The following is a 21655-nucleotide window of genomic DNA, read 5'->3' on the forward strand; positions in this document are numbered from 1 at the left end:
TCGGCTCACCGCAGCCTCCGCCTCCTGGGTTCAGGCAATTCTCCTGCCTCAGTCTCCTGAGTAGCTGGGATTACAGGCATGCGCCACCATGCCCAGCTGATTTTTTTTTTGTTAGTAGAGACGAGGTTTCACCATGTTGACCAGGATGGTCTCGATCTCTTGACCTCGTGATCCGCCCGCCTCGGCCTCCCAAAGGGCTGGTATTACAGGCTTGAGCCACCATGTCCGGCCCCTTTCTCCATATTAAAAGAAAAATCAGAAAATGGGAAAGAAAGCAGAATTCATTCCCTGTCAAAGTAAACAACCTCTGGAAAGACTGACATGCCCTTCCTTCCTCCCTGGTGAGCCAAAATAAATGTAGTCATTCCCTTTTAGCATAGAATGAATAAAAATAAACTTGGTCCCTCTGCCCTAAAACCCAAACCAAACATTTACCAAGATAGCGTCTGGTTACATGGTTATCTACCAGAATGAACCAGCTATCTTTGTAAAGAAAGGGTTATATCATTCAGATCTATTTATTTTTCCTTCTTCCTGGCTAAGCTGATAGAGATGCAGGTCCTTTGGGTGGGTGACTCTCTTGCCTCAGTCTCTCTTTCCATTCTTCACACTCTGTTCAAATAGCCCCTTTCCATGATGCTCTCCGGTAGAGTCTGCATTTCTGTTTGTACTGATCTTTGTTGAACAGTTATTTCATTCTACCTCTTGTATAGTGATGCTTTCATTTCAGTCTATCTTTCAAGTACAATTTTTACACTAATTAAATCCAGAACACCTTACCACAATTACACATGTAAGAACACCTAAGCACCTTTCATTTGTTTATTCTCATGCCTGTGAACCAGGCCAGTGTTTCTCAAGGGTTGTTGAGGTCTCTTCAGATAGTAACTTGTGGGCTTTTTCTTTCAAATTATAGGTTTGGCAAAGTCACGAGTTCATTTTATACCATATAAACAACATAGACATCTTTTTTTATATTGAAAGCATCTGCGAATGATTCAAGCATAGAATCAATATGAAGTAACTGTTTGTGGAAAGCACACTTTAAATAGAACAGTAACTTGGCAGTAATAGTTGGGAAACTTTAATCTCAGCTTTTTTTTTTTTTTTTCCCCAAAATCCTGGAAGTAAAACCAGAGGGCTAAGAAGTGAGAGAAATAGAGAAAATAGATATGTCATAATATAATAATCATATTAAGGCAATCTTTTAAAAGATTAAATAACATATATTAAAATTCACCAAAAAAGGAGAAGCTATGATTTTTAAATTATTATTATTATTTTGAGGCAGAGTCTCACTCTATCACCCAGGTTGGAGTGCAGTGACACTAACATGGCTCATTGCAGCCTCAAACTCCTGGGCTCAAGCACTTCTCCCACCTCAGCCTTCCGAGTAGCTGGGATTACAGGCATGCACCATCATGCCCAGCGAATTTTTTATTTTTAGTATAGATGGGGTCTTGTTATATTGCCCAGACTGGTCTTGAACTCCTGAACTCAAGTGATCCTCCCACCTTGGCCTCCTAATGTGCTGGGATTACAGGCTGGAGCCACTATACCCAGCCAAAACTTTACAAATTGATGGATAATAAAAATCAGTCACGTTTGGGAAGAGAAGTGGAAGAGGTCACGGTATTTTCTAACATGTCTTCCAAGCAGAAAGTGGAATTCAGTAATTCACTGAATAAATAAATAGTATACCATTCTACTTTTGATGAGGACATGTAATAAACAATTAGAAAATATTAAAATCTTCAGAAAGTCTGGGCAAAATTAGAAGGAGCATAAAGAAGAGACTTTATTGAATGGCTGTCATGGACCACACATCGTGCTAGGTAATTTAGCAATCTTTATGTACTAGGTAGTATATTTTCTGTTTTACAAATGAAGACACTGAGACTCAAATTGATTACAGTTGTCCCTGTTCCTCTACCCGCAGTATCCTTGAGGGACTGGTTTCAGGATCCCGAAGGATACCAAAATTCATGGATGCTCGAGTCCCTTATATGAAATGGCTTCATATTTTCATATAACCTATGTACATCCTCCTGTATGCTGTAAATCATCTCTAGGTTACTTATAATACCTAATACAATGTAAATGCTATGTAAATAGTTGTTAAGGCCAGGCCTGGTGGCTCACGCCTATAATCCCAGCACTTTGGGAGGCCAAGGTGGGCGGATCACCTGAGGTCAGGAGTTTGAGACCAGTCTGACCAACATGGAGAACCTTGTTTCTACTAAAAATACAAAATTAGCTGGGCATGGTGGCGCATGCCTGTCATCCCAGCTACTCTGGAGGCTGAGGCAGAAGAATTGCTTGAACCTGGGAGGTAGAGGTTGCGGTGAGCCGAGATCCTGCCATTGCACTCCAGCCTGGGCAACAAAATCAAAACTCTGTCTCAAAAAAAAAAACAAAGTTATTATACTGTAGTGTTTAGTTGTAGTATTTTGTATTACTGTATTGCTATTTTTTATTGGGTTTCTTCTCAAGTATTTTTTATCCACAGTGGGTTGATTCTATGGATGCTGAATCCACAGATGTAGAGAGATGATTGTATATAATTTGCCCATGTTCACATAGCTGGTCAGTGCCAAGGCTGGGATTTGAACCCAGGTTGGTCTGACTACAAAGATCCAATGACCTACAAAGATCCAAAGAACTCTGTTATACACTGTGACGCAGTTAATGAAAACAGAATCAAAAAGCAAAGAAATAAATAAAAATACATGTATTTTAAAACCAAAAATAATTTTTAAAGAACCTAGTTTAAAAAAAAAAGTAAAAGCCTTTAGTTTTATAAGCTCCTGTTTACTAACAACTAGCCATGTAGTATTTGAATCTAAAGAACTGAATTCTTCCTTTTTTATTTTTATTTTTGAACTGAATTCTTCCTAAGGAATCTTAGTACAGGAAAGATGGAAATGACTGGAGAATATTACAGATTGGCCAACAAAAACCACTGAAAAAAGAGAGATACTAATGAATAATTGTAAAAGATGATAAATATTGTTGGATTAACCAGGAAACTTCTCAGGAAGACTACAGCAACTTTCTATAAATACTCAAAAGGTGTAAGGGGGAAGTAGAGGTGTGGCAAAAAAATAATATGCTTTCCTAGAACAAAGAGTTCTAATTAGATATAATTGAGTGAAAGGAATTTCAGATTATTAATGTGAAAGAAATTTTGCTGCCAGTGAAAGGTATTTATAGGTGGAGAATATCCCCTATCAAGTTAGAATAGAGCACTTTTTTTTTTTTTGAGACAGGGTTTTTGCCCAGGCTGAATGGAGTGCAATGGCATGATCACAGCTCACTGCAGCTTTGACCTCTCAGGTTTAAATAATCCTCCCATCTCAGCCTCCCAAGTAGTTGGGATCACATGCACATCCCACAACACTCAGCTAATATATTTTTTTTATTTTTTGTGGCGAAGGGCTCTTGCTGTGTTGCCCAGGCTGGTCTTAAACTCCTGGGTTCCAGTGATCCTCCTGCCTCAGCCTCCCAAACTGCTGAGATTACAGGTGTGAGCCACCATGCCTGGAAATAATTTTTATTACCAAAAATAAATAATAAAGCTGGACTGACTGAAGCATTAACTGTTGGATATAGTCTTGCTCTGGGAAGATGTAGAATAATCTGCTTTGTTGTGACCATTTGAGTTTACCACAGATTTGTTGGGGTGGTTTTCTGCTTCTTGTATCCAATATCCAGTATTGCAATCCTGTGGTGTTAAGATACTATTAATAGAAACCTGTAAAGAGTAGTATGAACCTTCTAGGAGGTTCATCAAAACATAAAATCATTTCATGGTTGTTGATTATTAAGAGGCACATTCATTTATTGATGCAACAAAGAGGAGTGATTTGCTAAAATGGGTCAGGCATGGTCCTAGGTTTGGGGGATACAGCAATGTTGATGTGGTTCCTACCTTCTAGCCCTTCACAGCATACTATAGTGACAGCAGTGAGGTGAAAAATCACAACATGATTATTGGAGGCCAAAAGATCATCAATTATTAAGAAATATTTTTTAAATGACACAAATCATTCCATTTAAAAAACTCAACCTACATTTATTCATTGCCTCCCCTGTGGCAGGCCTATTCTAGTCACTTTCTATACAACAAAATAGTCTCTATCCCCATGGAAATAGACTCTAAATAAATTTACCCAAGTAAATATGTAATTGAAAGCTATAATATGTATTATGAAGAAGAAAGTGAGCATGACAGATTATGGCAGGGATGAATTGCATTCGTTCAAAGGCAAGATCAAAGATAGACACAATCAATAGGGTTTGTTTCTTCGAAGGAAAAAGGAGTTAGGGATAACTCCAATTCCTGACTAGGTGCCTGCATGGATTGGGAATACAGGAAGCTGAACAGGTGGAAGGAAAGGATAAAGGAAAGGAGAGGAAAAGAGAGGAGAGAAAAGGGGGACGGAGGGAATGGTGTACCCAAGTTTTCCCATGATAAAATTTGTCTGTATATGCAAAAGTGCTTTCTTCAGTTTTAATTGAAGTAGCAAACCAAGAATATAAAATTGGCTTTTTAGCTGCCTAAGATCTCTTAGATATACCCAGGAATAAATAGTAACTGGCCCAGCTACAACTAGTAAACAAGAAAGGAATGATACAGAAATTAAATAGGGAATCTGAGCAGCAGTCACATAGTAAAGCATTACAAATAAAGGCTATGGCTGGGTGCCTATAATCTCAGCATTTTGGGAAGCTGAGACAGGCAGATCACTTGAGGTCAGGAGTTCAAAACCAGCCTGGCCAACATGGCAAAACCTTGTCTCTACTAAAAACACAAAAATTAGCCAGGCGTGGTGGCACATGTCTGTAACCCCAGTTAATAGGGAGGCTGAGGCAGGAGAATCACTTGAACCTGAGAGGTGGAGGTTGCAGTGAGCCGAGATCATGCCACTGCACTCTAGCCTGGGTGACAGAGCAAGACTTTGTTTAAAAAAAAATAAAAATAAAGACAATGACTTTTGTATTTATTTGCATTATTCATTTAAATGTGTATAGACGACAGGAAGCATACTTAGATACTGTATATATTTTTTTAAAGCTTTAGAGGCAGAGCTCATGTATCCTACCCTTCTTTTGAGTAGGATGTACAAAAACTCAGCAGACACTGAACTTCAGTAAATGAAAGGCAAATCTTAATTCAGATTGTTTTCTTATTAGACTGATTCAAGCTTAATTTTTTTTTTTTTGAGACAATCTTGCTCTGTCGCCCAGGCTACCGTGCAGTGGCATGATCTCGGCTTACTACAACCTCCGCCTCCCGGGTTCAAACGCTTCTTCTGCCTCATCCTCCCAAGTAGCTGGGATTACAGGTTTGCACTACGATGCCCAGCTAATTTTTGTATTTTGAGTACAGATGGGGTTTCGCCATGATGACCGGACTGGTCTTGAACTCCTGATCTCAAGCGATCTGCCCACCTTGGCCTCCCAAAGTGCTGGGATTATAGGCGTGAGCCATCATGCCTGACCATAATTTTATTTTAAATTAAATACACCTTGAATATTGTGGAACTAGCTACCATTGAACATAATGTATATAACAGTACGAGGATCAAGAGAAAAATGTTCCCTAGGATAGTAAAGGGGTCCCATATGGCCTTTCGCAAAGTAAAGCACATTTACAACTTTTTCTTATTTTTTTTTTATAGCTTTTCATCCACTAGCAAAAATAGTTGATAGCAGAAGGAAAGAAAAAAACAGCGCCAAAAAGAAAAAAAAGATATCATTTTATCTACTATTTCACTTCACACTTTATTTATAACGGTTCAAATTGTGTCCTTTCTTCTTAAAGCCGTGTCTCAAAATCATCTCCCTTAAGTCTCCCTTGCTAGAAGAATTCAGCAGGCAGCTGGGCAGCTCTGGGAATGACTTTGCTATTAAAAATCGTAGGGCCTTGGCCTTTTCAGGAGAAAACAATGCTGGGAGCCTGGAGGCGCTGCCGAGGGAGTGGCCGCTGGGTGGAGGTGAACGATCTTGACAAGCAGCTTCTTTCCCAGCTAAAGGCCTTGAACTTTGAGTTCTGTTTTTAGAAAAGCTAAATCAAGAGCAAATACTTTTAGGGTACTTTCTCCCAGTATAGCTTTTACTACTAAAATTACAAAAGTTAGAGCCATCAGGTAATATTAAAGGAGGCCAGTTTCAAAGGGGTAAGATGCTGAGCTCCATTGGTGGTTTCGACAGTGAGCTTGAGATCACAGATTGCTCTCTGAGTGGAAGACAGGCAGATTCCTAGAGTTCTAGCGGAAGGTAGGAATAAAAATGAACCAGCAGCAATTACTTCCTTTGACTCCACCATCAAAGGCTATAGCAATCCCTTCAGAATAAAGGGAGCCATAATGGTTCCATTATGTTCCTGTTTTGTGCTTGAACTTATATACTTTTTATATTCATGCAGGTTGACAGCTGTGACTCTTGTCCTGTATGACATTTCAGGGTACCTCCCTATAAGCAGCAGGACCATAGATCACAGATCCACAAAATGAGAGCTACAGGTTATTATTATTATCATTTTTTTGAGACAGGGTCTCGCTCTGTCACCCAGGGTGGAGTGCAGTGGCACGATCTCGGCTCACTGCAGCTTCTGCCTCCCAGGTTCAAGCGATGCTCCTGCCTCAGCCTCCTGAGTATTTGGGATTACAGGCACACACCACCATGCCTGGCTAATTTTTGTATTTTTAGTAGAGACAGACTTTCACCATGTTGCCCAGGCTGGTCTCGAACTCCTGGCCTTAAGTGATCTGCCTGCCTCACCCTCCCAAAGTGCTGGAATTACAGGGATGGGCCACTGCACCTGGCCAATAGGTTAAATTTTTTTATCCAGGGAAAGGAACATATAACAGGAGAGTAACTTAATTCCATAGAACTTACAGTAGTCAGGAAAAGCAGTGTTCCTCTCTGATACCAAGACAAGGAGGCTATATTGAAAGCCAGTTAGATCATTAGTTTCCTTAAAAAAAAAAAAAAGCCATATCTACAATGAGGCAGTTCATTGCTCTCTCCTGTTACCACATGCACCCTAAACTACCTCGGGTACAATGCTTACTGCCCTGTCTTTATCTACACATCTCTCTTTTCTCAAGAGATACAACTTTTTGTAGTCATCTTTGTATCTTTGGCCTCTATCATAGTTCATGTTAACCCTAAAGTTCAGTAACCCTTTGGTAAAGTTGCAAGTGAATGAATGAACGAGTGGTGGGCATTTTTAAACGAATATGATTCATCTAGATAGTATTTGTTATTTCTTTTAGCATTTGGCCACTAGATGCCTGATTCATTGCTAAATATTTACATAGACAATCTCATTTAATCCTCACAAAACATCCCTGTGGCTTCCTTCATTGATGAGAAAACTGACAGCTGAAGAAGTTAATTTCACAAAGTCTTGTAAATAATAAGCCTCTTCACCGGAATCTAGTTCTGGTTAGAATCTAGTCGTCTAGTCTGATTCTCACGCTTGTGCTCTTACCAACTTTGTTATATTGGCTCTATTTTATTTTCTGTCTTCTAAGAAATTTTACAGCAAATTTCCAAACAACTGTATTTATTGTCAGCCTCTGTGATTGATACAAATATTAGTTTTAGAGCCTTATGCATGCACAAGATATTTGAAATGTGTCCATCCATTGTTTCATTGACAGGAGTGTTTCCTGCTAGAAAGTCCTACACAGCAGCATTGTGTACTCTTCTATAAATGCCCCAGGGACCCTGCTTCACTTTTAGATGTATTGCTGCAAACATATATCTGTAGATAAAATTTGTAGCACATTCAGCAGTTATCTAAATTTATTACTTGAAGGGAATCTGTTGTGAAATCTTTTGTAAAGTACTCATTTCCTCTACCTCAACTGTTTCAAAAGTTTTTTTGTTGTTACCATAGATTTTCTTTAGTAGGACACTTGGGTAAAGAAGGTACCAGCCAGGCACAGTAGCTCACACCTATAATCCCAGCACTTTGGGAGGCTGAGGTGGGTGGATCACCTGAGGTCAGGAGTTCAAGACAAGCCTGGCCAACATAGTGAAACCCCATCTCTACAAAAAATACAAAAATTAGCTGGGTGTGGTGGTGGCAGGCACCCACAATCCCAGCTGCTGAGGAGGCTGAGACAGGAAAATCACTTGAACCCAGGAGGCGAAGGTTGCAATGAGCCAAGATTGTGCCATAGCACTCCAACCTGGGTGACAAGAGTGAAACTCCATCTCAAAAAAGAAAAAAGAAAAAAAAAAAGGTACTCTTCAAAGTAAGTCTCATGCATTATTGATGAACTCTTGTGAAAATATCTGGAAATTAAATTGACAGTTTTGATAATTTTCTTTTGTCACCATGGTTGTGGGTGAGAGCAGGTTAGGGCAGATGTTTTGGGTGAAAAATGATGACTCCAATATTAAATGATTTACCACCTAGGCAGGCCATACAGCTTCTAAATATACCTGGTTACCACTCAACATAGTATTTTGGCTCTTAAGGACAGTTTACCACAGCTGTGAACACTAAAAATTATAATGAAAGGAATAATTAATGTCAGCATAATAGTATATGATGGTGGTTCATCTGTTGACTCTAACAAGAAGAAAACTAGGCAGGGCATGGTGGCTTACGCCTGTATTCCCAACACTTTGGGAGGCCAACACAGGTGAATCACTTGAGGTCAGGAGGTCAAGACCAGCCTGGCCAACATGGCAAAACCCCATCTCTACCAAAAATACTACAAGTAGCCAGGCATGGTGGCGCACGCCTGTAATCCCAGCTACTCGGGAAGCTGAGGCACAAGAATAACTTGAACCCAGAGGTGGAGGTTGTGGTGAGCCAAGATTACGCCACTGCACACTCCAGCCCGAGAGACACAGCAAGACTCTGTCTCAAAAAGAAAAGACAAAGCTGAAGTCAAGAACTTATGTCACTCTGGGTTATAACTTTGATATTTATTGTGAAAAAGTAAGTTCTTGGGTTGCATTTTAGAACCAACAATTAGTAAGAAATGTATGTTGGGGAATCAGAACTGAACCAGAACCTGAAGAGATCCTTGATCCTGCCAGACAAGAAGAGAAGAAAATATGTTTGCATTTTGGAAGAAAATAAGAAATGTAGATTGTATGTGTCAGATATGGGCTGCTATCAAGCTTCAGGAGACAGGTATGCAGGGCAGGCCTCGGTGTGAGTCTTGCAAGTTTGCCATGAAAGATGTCAGGACCTTCTGCCTGGAGCTAGTTCTGCATAGTTTCCAAGTGGTATCTTTATCTTGTAATTGTGTGAACAGTCACACTGACAGAAATCTACTAGCACGTACGACAGAAACACATTCTTCTCTGGCCATTCCTGAAATGTGTGTAGCTTTTAAAATACATAGTAGAAGGGAAAGATCAACTCCTGGAAATGCTTGAATTTTCAATCAGAGGAAAAGATAGAAGTGGTGGAATACCATATATTACCATAGAAGGAAGTCTAATAATATCTTTCTTCTGGGTAAATCTCTCCTTTCTGCTTTAAGAACCAAATTAACTTAACTGAGTGATACAGTAACTATAGGTTTTGTCATCTCAAAATTACGTAATTTTCGTACTAGATTATGGGATTTCTTTTTTCAGTGGAGATGGAGTCTGGCTCTGTCGCCCAGGCCGGAGTGCAGTGGTGCAGTCTCAGCTCACTGCAGTCTCTGCCTCCTGGGTTCAAGCAATTCTCCTACCTCAGCCTCCCAAGGTGCTGGAACTACAGGCGCACAATGCCATGCCCATCCAATTTTTTGTATTTTAGTAGAGATGGGGTTTCACCATGTTGCCCAGGATGGTCTTGAACTCCTGGCCTTAAGTGATCTGCCCACCTCGGCCTCCCGAAGTGTTAGGATTATAGGTTTAAGCCACCACGCCTAGCCAAGTGATTTCATTTTAAGTAATGTCTATACAGTTTTGAACATAGTATTTTGATATATTCATATTGCATATTATATAATCCACATGAATTAATCTCTTAATTAGAAACAAACTATAAATCAATAGTACTTTGATACTTTAAGAGAAAAATGCCTAAAAGTTCTCATAATGAAAACCAAGTGAAGAAAAAATTTGGAAACTTAATGTAGAGGCAGTGATGACAATAACTATATAAATATTAAGATATTCTCCTTAGAACCTCAATGTTTTAGAGGCAAAATCTTTACTTTCCTCCAGTATTAAGCTTTTTTGAACTCTGGAATAATTCTTCTAAACTTGGGATCTTTTCAAGGGCCAAGACTATTTTATTCAAGTTAGATCCCTAACAATTTGCACAGTACTTAGCACATAGCAGGTCCTCATAAAATGTTTGTTGAGTAAGTGAATGGGTAAATAAATGCTGCCTTAAATACACAGGTAATTAGCCTTTCAAGCAATGTCTCCTATGGTGGTTTCCTCCATTGCCCTTTGTAAATAGTGCTTACATCATGGCCTTTTAATTCAGTTCAAGGGCTATTTTTGAGCAGCTGTAATCTACCATTTGCTAATGTCTTACATTATCTCTGGTTTAGTCCTCAGCAAAGCCTGGCAACATAGAAATGTGAGGCTCAGAAAGGTAAAACACATTTCAACTAGGAGTTAAACTCAAGTCTTCCTCCACTAAGCACTGCAGGGGATTAGGTGAGTGAGGCCCATGCTCATCTTTAAAGAGCTTACAGACTGGTCTGATAGACAAAGGAAACACCCAGTAGTCTATATGCAAAAGAGAATGTGACCAGAGCATAAGAAATGTTTGTTTAAGCACTGGAGGGTTATAAAGAAAGGGTAAATCATACTCAACTGTATTGGAATAAGGAATGACTTCTAAAAGAAGGTGGACCTGTCCCTTAGATGGGCAAGTTGAGGGACTGCCCTGGCTTCACATTTGGTGAGGTGGGAGGGGGTGGCAGAGGGAAGGGTGCTGAACCCCACTTTTCTTTTCTGAATATCATTGTATGTCAAAAGTTCTGTCTTTAACAAGAAAGATACGCATAGAGCTCCTACCTTGAGCATGCTGACTACCCCAAATGGTTGAATTAGGGCAACTCTTAGGGATGACATTTGATACAGATTTTGAAGGACATATAGAATTTTGAAAGATAGTTATGGGAAGAAAGGTTTCACTATTGAAATTAATAAAGGTGCAGAAACAAGAAAGATGGAGGGTGTGTCTAGAAATTGTCCCGATTAATTAGAACAAGGGCTGTATGCAAGAGAATAATAAGAGGAAGGACTGGAAAAGTAGGCTACGACTCTAGCATGAAAGATCTTATATGTATGGCTAAGGGGTGACCATTAGCCATACATATGCTTCAAATGCTTCAGAAACATTAGAATTATTATTAACATTTGTTGGTTGAGTGAGTGAATCAATGAATGAGATTCTAATAAATGAATGAATATGAGCTTCTTCCCAAGAAGACCATTCATACCTTTTGCAGAAGAAGCAACATTTCATGCACTATTGTAGTGGTTCTCAATGAAAGAGAGCTTATGGGGAGGTGTGTGTGAGGAGGTTGCACAGATGTTAGAAATGTTCTGCAAACTTCACACATTCATACTGATTTGAGAACCATGGCTCTAATGGTTATTGGTTAAAGAGATGAAAGAGAGATCTACACAGGAGGACAGTACACCATCAAGGCCTGTATTTCTCTAGCTTCTGTTCTCACAAGAGTCACCCATAACCTCCTGACTGACAGTGTTGCCGCCTATGGTCTGTCGTATGTGACTTGAGCATTCTGCGTTGTTTGACAGTGTTAACCGCTTGAAACTTTCCTCTCATCCTTTGGCTTCTATTTTTTCTCTCTCTCTTCCTTTTCCTTAATAAGGTTTTTGCAGGTTATTGCTCCTCCAACTGCCAGTACCTCTGGATGTTTCCACCGTGTTCTATCCTTGGTTATCTCACTCTACACAGCATCCCGGGAAGTCTCATCTAGCCCTCCTAATTTCAGCTGCCTTTGGGTGACAACTCTCAAAACTCTATTTGTGACCCCAACTTTTCTCCTAAGTATTAGAATATTTCCGGGATATATTTAAGCATCTCAAGCGTAATGTGTTTGATCCTAAGCTCATTCTTTTTCCCTTCCTTCCCTATCTCCACCCTCAACATGGATCTATCTGCCCCGACTTTCTCTAGTCCTCCCTTCTAGATCTTTGTGAATAATGTCACTAATCATTCAGTTTCATGAACTAGACACTTGAAAATCTTCCTCAACTTCTATTTGTCCCTCAACGACTCTTTCTTCCTCTTCCAGATGGTCCCCAAACCCTATCTATTCTAACTTTAAAAATAAGTTTTTCATATCCAAACTTTCCTCCCATTCTCACACCTACTGTCTCAGTCATTTCCTTGTTGTCTCTCATTTCTTAGATTATCCTGCCACCAGCCTCTCCCCACTGCAGTCTAATGCCTCCAAAGTCAAAATTAAATTGTAACCATGTCATATTTCTGCTTTACAACTTTTTATGATTCATTATGCCCATAGGACAAAATTCAACCTCAGAAGCTAGGCATTCCCACAGCCTGGAATCCTAACACCATCCGACCTGACTCTACAGCTTTTCTTTCTGCCTCATCTCCTTCAACTGCTTTCCACTCAGTGTACACTCAGGCACACTAAACTTCTCACATTCCCCAAATGGGCCACGCCCTTTCACCTAGGATTCCCGCCAGGTCAATTCTACGAACGCTGATTAGGGAATCTACTATGTACCAGACACTGTTCTGGGGCCCCAAAAACAAAAATAAGAAGATAAAGATCCTTCTGTCAATGAGTTCAGACAACACTGAAACATAAAATGTGGTGGAAATGAACAGTACACCCAAAAATGTCTAAGATGGTCACCTGTATGGTATATGCTTCTTACCACAATTTAAAATGAAAAATTTATTTTAAAGTGATGCACTGGGAAAAATTTCTAAAGACCAAGCTGGAATGAGCAATTGCCTTCCTTGCCCTCCTTTTCTTTCTTCTTTTTTTTTTTTTCTGAGATGGAGTTTCACTCTGTTGCCCAGGTTAGAGTGCGCTGATGTGATCTCAGCTCACTGCAACCTCCGCCTCCCAGGTTCAAGCTATTCTCCTGCTTCAGCCTCCCTAGCAGCTGGGACCACAGGCATGGGCCATCACACCTGGATAATTTTTGTATTTTTAGTAGAGATGGGATTTTGCCATGTTGTCCAGGCTAGTCTTGAATTCCTGATCTCAAGTGATCCACCTACCTCGGCCTCCCAAAGTGCTGGGATTACAGACATGAACCACCACGCCCAGCCCCTTGCCCTCCTTTTTAACCTGCAAACTCCTCTTTATCTTTTACAGTCTGGCTCAGATGGCTAAATGACGCCTTGTTTGTGGATCCCACCTGGCTCCCTCAGCCCGTGTTGCCTTCGCCTTTCCTCTGTGTTCCCACAGCGCTTTATGCATACCTCTTACAGCACATCACATGTATGGAAGTCTTTTATTTACTTCTCTGTTTCAGCCACAAGCCTCTAAGTTCCCTGAGGGCTGGCACCATTTCTCACATAAACATACTTCCTATATCTCTATAAAAATTATCAGCCAGGCGTAGTGGCTCATGCCTGTAATCCCAACACTTTGGGAGGCCAAGGCAGGAGGATCGCTTGAGCCCAGGAGTTCAAGACCGCCTGAGCAACATAGTGAGACCCTGTCTCTACAAAAAAATTAAAAATTAGCCAGATGTGGTGGCATGTGCCCATAGTCCCAGCTACTTGGGAGGCTGAGGTGGGAGGATCACTTGAGCCTGGGAGCGAGGCTGCTGTGAGCCGTGATGAGCCATTGCACTTCAGCCTGGGCAACAGAGTGAAACCCTCTCTAAAGAAAACAAAAGAATTATCTATTGAATTAATTAGTTAATTAATTTACCATTAATCATGTACCAGACTTCATGCTAACTGCTTTGCATACATATTCTCTTTTTATCCTTATCACTGCATGAGGGTAGGTCCTGTTTTTATTTTCATGTTTACAGACAAGAGAACTTGAGGTGAGAGCCTGAGTATCTTGCTCAAAGTCATACAGTTAGTCAGTAGTGGAGATTTGAAGCCAAACTGATATTAAAAGGAAAAATGATCAATATAAGAAATTTCCAAGGGGAAAAAGCAGAGAACAGGGTCGAGAATATTAGTTGAAAAGATGCAGCAGGAAGAACTGGCTTCTTCAGTGAGCGACACCACATGTTACACACCTTGCGAAAGTAGTTTCATTTAGAATCACGTCACCTGCATGAACTCTCTGTGAGACATAAAGAAACCAAGGTTCAGGAAAGTCGTATTTCTCACCTGAGATCACAGAGGCTGCTGGAGGCAGAGCCGTCAACCAAGGTTTCTCCCGGCACCTCACTTCGTTCTCAGAGAAAGCAGTAGGAGCATGAAAAAGATTTTGAAGTGCTCTCTCTATATATATCTATATATATATATCTATCTATATATATTTTTTTTTTAGATGGAGTTTCACTCTTGTTGCCCAGGCTGGAGTGCAGTGGCGTGATCTCAGCTCATTGAACCTCCACCTCCCGAGTTCAAGTGATTCTCCTGCCTCAGCCTCCTGAGTAGCTGGGATTACAGGCATGAGCCACCACACCCAGCTAATTTTGTAGTTTTAGTAGAGACGGGGTTTCTCCATGTTGGTCAGGCTGGTCTCGAACTCCTGACCTCAGGTGATCTGCCCACCTCAGCCTCCCAAAGTGCTGGGATTACAGGCGTGAGCCACAGCGCCCAGCCAAGAAATATTATTATTTTTTAAAATCCAGGTAAAATTGAATAAATAGAGTTGTCAGGCACTGTGGCTCACGCCTGTAATCCCAGCACTTTGGGAGGCTGAGGTGGGCAGATCGCTTGGGTCCAGGAGTACAAGACCAACCTGGACATGGCAAAACCCTGTCTCTACAAAAAGTACAAAAATTATCTGGGTGTGGTGGCATGTGCCTGTAGTCAGTCCCAGCTACCTGGAAGGCTGAAGCAGGAGGATCGCTTGAGCCCGGGAAGTTGAGGCTACAGTGAGTGGAGAGAGCGCCACTGTACGCCAGCCTGGAACAAAAGAAGACCCTGTCTCAAGAAAACAAAAATACTGAGTTGATGAGCATTGGTTTGGAGATCCAGCTGAAGTTAGGGCTCATGAATTTGTGATAAGCCCAAAAAGCACATTTCACACATACGTATATATGAAAAAAAGTATGTATATATGTATGTGTACACACACACACACACACACACGCACACATATACACACTTTGTTTAACTATTTTTGCCATCCCAAGAGCAAAGAAACTGCTGCAGGTTGTCAAACTGTGAGCAATAAGCAATTCTGGGAGTATAGAGAGGGTCGAGGAGAAGGACTTTTGATTGGTATAAAGGACTTATGGCTGGGTGCTGTTTCTTACATCTGTAGCCCCAGCACTTGGGAGGCCAAGGTGAGAGGACTGCTTGAGGCCAGGAGTTTGAGACCAGCCTGGGCAACATAGCAAGACCCTGCCTCTACAAAAAAAAATTTTTTTTTAATCAACCAGGAATGATGGTTCCAGCCTATAGTCCCACCTACTCAGGAGGCTAAGGCAGGAGGATCGCTTGAGCTCAGGAGGTTGAGGCTTCAGTGAGCCATGGTGATACCACTGTACTCTGGTCTTTGTGTTATAGTGAGACCCTCTCTCAAAAAAAAAGAAAAAGAAAGAAAGAAAGAAAAGAAAAGAAGGCCAGGCACAGTGGCTCATGCCTGTAATCTCAGCACTTTGGGAGGCCGAGGCAGGCGAATCATCTGAGGTCAGGAGTTCAAGACCAGCCTGACCAACATGGAGAAACCATGTTTCTACTAAAAATACAAAAAATTAGCTGGGTGTGGTGGCGCAAACCTGTAATCCCAGCTACTAGGGAGGCTGAGGCAGGAGAATTGCTTAAACCCAGAAGGCGGAGGTTGCAGGTGAGCTGAGATCATGCCATTGCACTCCAGCCTGGTCAACAAGAGCGAAACTCTGTCTCAAAAGAAAAGAAAGAAAAGATCTCCAAAAGAGCTATCTGTTCTCATGCTCAAATTCCTCTACTCCCATTCTCCTGATTCCTCTTCTGCTGGGTGCCCCGCTCCCTGTTTATTACACTGAAACTCTTTCTGTGAAGAACACCAACAGCCTTCGTGTTGTTCAGTGCAACACTCCATCACATGCCCCATTTTCTCTGACCTTTTGACATCTGACACAGCTGATGCTGCCCTCCTCCTTGAAATGTTTTTTGGCTTTCAGAACACTTACACTCTCATGACATCTTTTCCTGTCTCGCTGAATGCTTCCACTCTGTCTTCTTTGCTGATTCATCCTCACCCCAACCAAAGGGCATGCATATTTCATGCCTTCCATGTTAGAATAAATTGTGTTTATTTTTGCAGCAGACATGCTTTTCTGATTATATCTTGCTTATCTGTCATTTAGTTAGCTTTCATTCTCTGAGCATACACTCACTGGCTAAAGGAGGAGTCTCAGAAATATGCTGTGTGGTAAAGGGAAGTCACTGGGGATGGTCAAGCCTAATCTTCACCCGGGTGATCTAGTCGCTCATTGGTCCTTATGTGTCCTCTCTGTTGTAGCGTGTTCCTGCCACCCAGTAGGATCAGCTGTCCTTCCTGCCAACTCAATGACCTTCTGTGATCCCAGCAATGGTGACTGCCCTTGCAAGCCTGGGGTGGCAGGACCACATTGTGACAGGTGCATGGTGGGATACTGGGGCTTCGGAGACTACGGCTGTCGACCATGTGATTGTGCAGGGAGCTGTGACCCTATCACCGGAGACTGCACCAGCAGGTGAGTGTGCATGGCTCTTGCTCTCAGCTGATATATTTCAGACTCTTTTGAAAATCTGTAGTGATTTGGAAAATCTTACATTCTGTTAATGAAGCAAAGATGTATTTGCACATCTCTTTTAAAGAATTTTTGTCAGGCCAGGCGCGGTGGCTCACACCTGCATTCCCAGAACTTTGGGAGGCTGAGGCAGGTGGATCACTTGAGGTCAGGAGTTCAAGACCAGCCTGGCCAACATGATGAAACCCTGTCTCTGCTAAAAATACAAAAAAAAATTAGCTAGGCATAGTGGTGGGTACCTGTAATGCCTTCAACTCAGGAGGCTGAGGCAGGAGAATCACTTGAACCCGGGAGGCGGAGATTGCAGTGAGCCAAGGTCGTACCATTGCACTCCAGCCTGGGCAACAAGAGCAAAACTCTGTTAAAAAACAGATACAAACAAAAAATATTGGTCAAATTACAAACTCAAGTAATTTGTTCTTGCAAGATTCTAGAGATCATCTAGTTCATTTTGCAAAATAAATTATTTGTCTTCACAATAGTTCCTTAAAAAATACTATTTATTTCTGGAAAATGGAAGTATGGGAAGGTAGAAGATAAGATTTCAATCTCTAGAAATAGATTCATTTCTATCCAAGTTCTTAAAAATTCCTTAATACATTCTTTATCATTTCCTATTTTATTAGCAACACAGACATAGACTGGTATCATGAAGTTCCTGACTTCCGTCCCACGCACAATAAGAGCGAAACCACCTGGGAGTGGGGGGATGCGCAGGGATTTTCTGCTCTGCTGCACTCAGGTGAGATGGATATAACCCGATGTCATATTTTCAGGTCTGATCTTGGGTAACAGTGATAAGTGACAAACCAGGGTACAGCTTTTGGATCCTAGGAGAGGAACTCTTTAGTTCTGGGGTTTCATGGTATAATAAAAGTAGTGACCCCTCCATAAGTGTGAAACTGTGAAATATAGCTAAGGGGTATTTTAACACATTTTTGTTTTCTGATTATTAGAAAACTTGGAAAATGCAAAACATCATAGTTAAAAAGAAAAAGTCACCTAAAATCTCATTATTCTACTGTTGATACTTCGGTATGTTTTTCTCTCTCTAAAACACAATTAAGAGTCTACTGAGTGGAGTGAGTACAATCTCAGCATTTTGGGAGGCCAAGGGAGAAGGATTGCTTAAGCCTAAGAGTTCAAGACCAGCCTGGGCAACATAGCAAGACTTCTCTCTACAAAAATAAAAAGGTAGCCCAGTGTGGTGGCGTGCACCTGTAGTCCCAGCTACTTGAGAGGCTAAGGTGGGAGGATCACTTGAGCGGTCTAAGGCTGCAATGAGCTGTGATTGTGTCATTGCACTCCAGCCTGGGTGACAGAGCAAGACCTTGTCTTGAAAAGAAAAAAAGTGCCTACTGAATATATCAGGTTTGGAAATGTGCAAATCCACTGAAAGGAAAAATATTCTCATAAACCTAGCTTACCTTAATAGCTACAAAGCAAAAGCCAGTTGTGAACTCCTTATGTTTATAGCTTTTTTACAGCTAGAAAGCAAAAGTAACTTTACAAATTAAATATAAGCCAAATAATAAAGCCTAAAAATTCAAATTAATAACATTAACTGAAAAAAAAATTAATTAATTAAAAAGAAAAAATATAACATTAATTGAACATGGAAAATGATTTTTACCAAAGCCAAAACACTGCTCACTACATAAACGTAGCTCTTTGAGTTTACTCAGTATGTGCTCCTATTTCCTCCGACTCAATTTCCCTGTGACATTTTTCTGTTTCTTCTTTTGAAGAGCATGCTGTGATAGTGATATGAATTCTCAGTTTCTGTGTTCGCCTGGCCTCTATTCTTTTCTTGCACAAAAGCAAATGATTGTATTTAGCACTAACTTGCTCCTTAACCCAAACTTTAATGTGGGCGTGAAATCTTGTGTCGGTACTTGGATATAAAGTGCTCACCAGACGCTCCAAATTAAACTCACAGTAAGTTAAATACATTTTATTATGCAACATTACAAATAGTAAAAATGTTATTGCAATGAGCACCCATACACACCCCTTCAAAGGGTTAGCAAATCTCTCACTTTGCCATAATTGTTTCATATTCTCATTTAAGTTATAACATGTTACAGAAGCTTTTGAAGTCCCTGATGTACCCGGCCACAAGCCCAGCTGCCTCCGTTTGTCCACAGAATAACCACGATGGTTAACTTGATGTTGATCATCCACTTTCATGTTCTTACTATTTTATTACCTATATATTTTTTGAGTGTTTCAAAATTCCATGCACATGATATCTTATCTACTCTTTTAAAATGTTTTTGGTAGCCAGGCTTGGTGGTGTGCGCCTGTAGTACCAGCTACTCAGGAGGCTGAAGCAGGAAGATCTCTTGAGCCCAGAAGTCTGAGGCTGTGGGGTACCATAATAGCACCTGTAAATAGCTACTGAACTCTAGGGCAGCATAGCAAGAACCCATCTCTGCAATGTAAATAAGCAAAACATTTTTTATCTGATTATATATTTTTTGAGGTTTATCCATCTCAAAAAAATGCATATAAAAGGAGTTATATGAATGTACCATTTTTATTCTCTCGTTTGTTTGCCATTTTGGATCTCTCCAATTTCTAATTTTCCACCATTATAAATCACGCTACCATGAACGTTCTCTTGAGAAGGTGTTTCACCAGGCCAGGGGCTGGCCAACCACAGCCCTCATGCCAAGTCTGCCACCTGTTCTTCTATAGCTTGTGGGCTACCTCCTCTAAGAACGTTTTTCACAGTTTTAAATGCTTACACTTTAAATGGTTATGAAAGTACCTGTCTTTATTCTTGGCCATTCAGGTTTCCTTTTCTGTGAATTTCCTGTCTGTAATTTTCTTACTAATTTGTAGTAGTTCTTTATAAATTTATACATTCATCCAACAGATACGTATTAAGTTCCTCTGTCATGTGGCAGCACTGTAAATATAGTAAGTGAACAAAACAGATGAAATCCCTGCCTCTGTGTCTCTTACATTCTGGTGGAGGAAAACAGCTAATAATCAAATAATATATTTGGTATAATAAAAAAATAATTTAGGGACGGGGATAAGATATGTTTTGGAGGGTCATACTTTTAAATAAGGTTATCAGGTAAGCCCTATGAAAGGTGACATTTGAGAGGGAAAAAATCTGAAGGCGGTAAGAAGGATAGCTATACAGGTGGCAGTGGAAAGAGAGTTTAGGCAGAAGATACAGCAAGTCTTTAAAGCCCTGAGGGGGAATTGGCCTGCTTTCTCTAGAAACAGCAAGAAGGCCAGTGTGGCTGGAGCACAGTAAGCTGGGAAGAGAAGCAGAAGAGGAAATATAAGAGGCTGTAGAGGCCACTATAAGGACTTTGGCTTTCACCTGCAGTCAGATGGAAGCCATTGGAGCATTTCAAGCACAGGTGTGGCATTGAGAGTAACACCAGTCAGCATGCTTGGATGTTTGCCCTAGTCACATTCGGCATCATGGATGTAGGCACACACAAAGAGTTGACTTTAAGCTAGGTTGAGGTTTTTCCAAGCAAGAATGAAGCAACAGAGGGTAATAATTATTCATGGAATTTAAACCGAGTTAATAGGAATGTGAGGGTGAAATGAAGTAGAGTCCATGATTATAGGGTTTCAAAGGACTGTTGGAGTTGGAAGCAAGCTGGAAGGATAGGATGTAGAGGTCAAAGAATGGGATATTTGAAATAGAGATTGGAAGGCCGGGTACAGTGGCTCATGTCTGTAATCCCAGCACTTTGGGAGGCCAAGGTCAGTGAATCACGAGGTCAGGAGTTCAAGACCAGCCTGGCCAACATGGTGAAACACCATCTTTACTAAAAATACAAAAATCAGCCATGAGTGGTGGCAGGCACCTGTAATCCCAGCTACTCAGGAGGCTGAGGCAGAAGAATTGCTTGAACCTGGGAGGCAGAGGTTGCAGTCAGCTGAGATCGTGCCACTGCACTCCAGCCTGGGTGACAGAGTGAGACTCCGTCTCAAAAAAAATAAAAGAAAAAGAAAAATAGAGATTGGAAGAGTAGCAGTTATCAACAATGGCAATGTCTACGATATGGTCATGAGAATGAGCGACTTTGGCTGAGGCCATTATTTGTAATGCTATACATGCATGGATCTATATCTTGTCTCTTTATCATGTTTCTTGAGCCAGTACCACAATATATTATTACAGTCTTATAATAAGTCTTGATATCTGATATGGCAAGTCCCTTCATTTCATTGTTCTTTCTTCAAATTATATTAGCTATTGGTTCTTTGTCTTTCATGTGAACTTTAGATTAAGTTTATTAAATGCCACAAAAGGCTCTGTTGGGATTTTTATTGCAGTTGCACTGACTTTATAGATCATTTTGAAAAAAGAGAGAATGTTGTAATATTGAATGGTCCCAAACATGAAGATATCTTTCTAGGGTCGTCTTTAAGGCCTTTCAATGGCATTTGTCACTTTTCTCCAAAATGGTTTTACTGACTTTGATTAAATTTACTCCTAGATACCTTTAGATTTTATTGCTATTGGGAAAGTATTCTTTACCTGAATTTTTAAATGGTTATTAATAATATAAAGGAGTACTATTTCTTCTTGGTGTTTTGGGTTTTTTTTTGTATTTGAGCTTGTATCCAGCAACTTTGCTGAACTTGTTTACTGATTCAAGTATGTTTGGATTATCTTGGATTTTCTATGGTAGACCATCATAGTATTGACAAATAAGGATAGTTTTGTCTCTCTTGTATAGTTCTCATGCCTCATTTTTTTTCTTCCAGTATAGTGGTTTCCCAAATTTGTTGGAAATAGTTTGAAATTTTCACC

The 21655-nt window shown here is 40.6% G+C and overlaps 1 protein-coding gene and 1 long non-coding RNA gene across 4 annotated transcripts in view; one reads left to right on the plus strand and one right to left on the minus strand.

Annotated features, from left to right (window-relative positions):
- NTN4 (netrin 4) overlaps positions 1-21655 on the plus strand; it is a 122944-nt gene that overhangs the window by 79498 nt on the left and 21791 nt on the right. For all 3 annotated transcript variants that reach the window (XM_064376862.1, XM_064376860.1, XM_064376861.1), the window contains exons 6-7: positions 16590-16803; positions 17487-17602. In XM_064376862.1, the coding sequence (XP_064232932.1) occupies positions 16590-16803; positions 17487-17602 (330 nt within the window). The remainder of the gene's footprint in view (positions 1-16589; positions 16804-17486; positions 17603-21655) is intronic.
- Positions 1-21655, minus strand: part of LOC135275357 (uncharacterized) — a 160329-nt gene that overhangs the window by 12157 nt on the left and 126517 nt on the right. The window lies entirely within an intron of this gene.

The sequence above is a fragment of the Aotus nancymaae genome, unplaced genomic scaffold (genome assembly GCF_030222135.1).
Source record: "Aotus nancymaae isolate 86718 unplaced genomic scaffold, 86718_ANA_hifiasm-v0.15.2.pri h1tg000016l, whole genome shotgun sequence".
NCBI classification, from domain to species: domain Eukaryota; kingdom Metazoa; phylum Chordata; class Mammalia; order Primates; family Aotidae; genus Aotus; species Aotus nancymaae.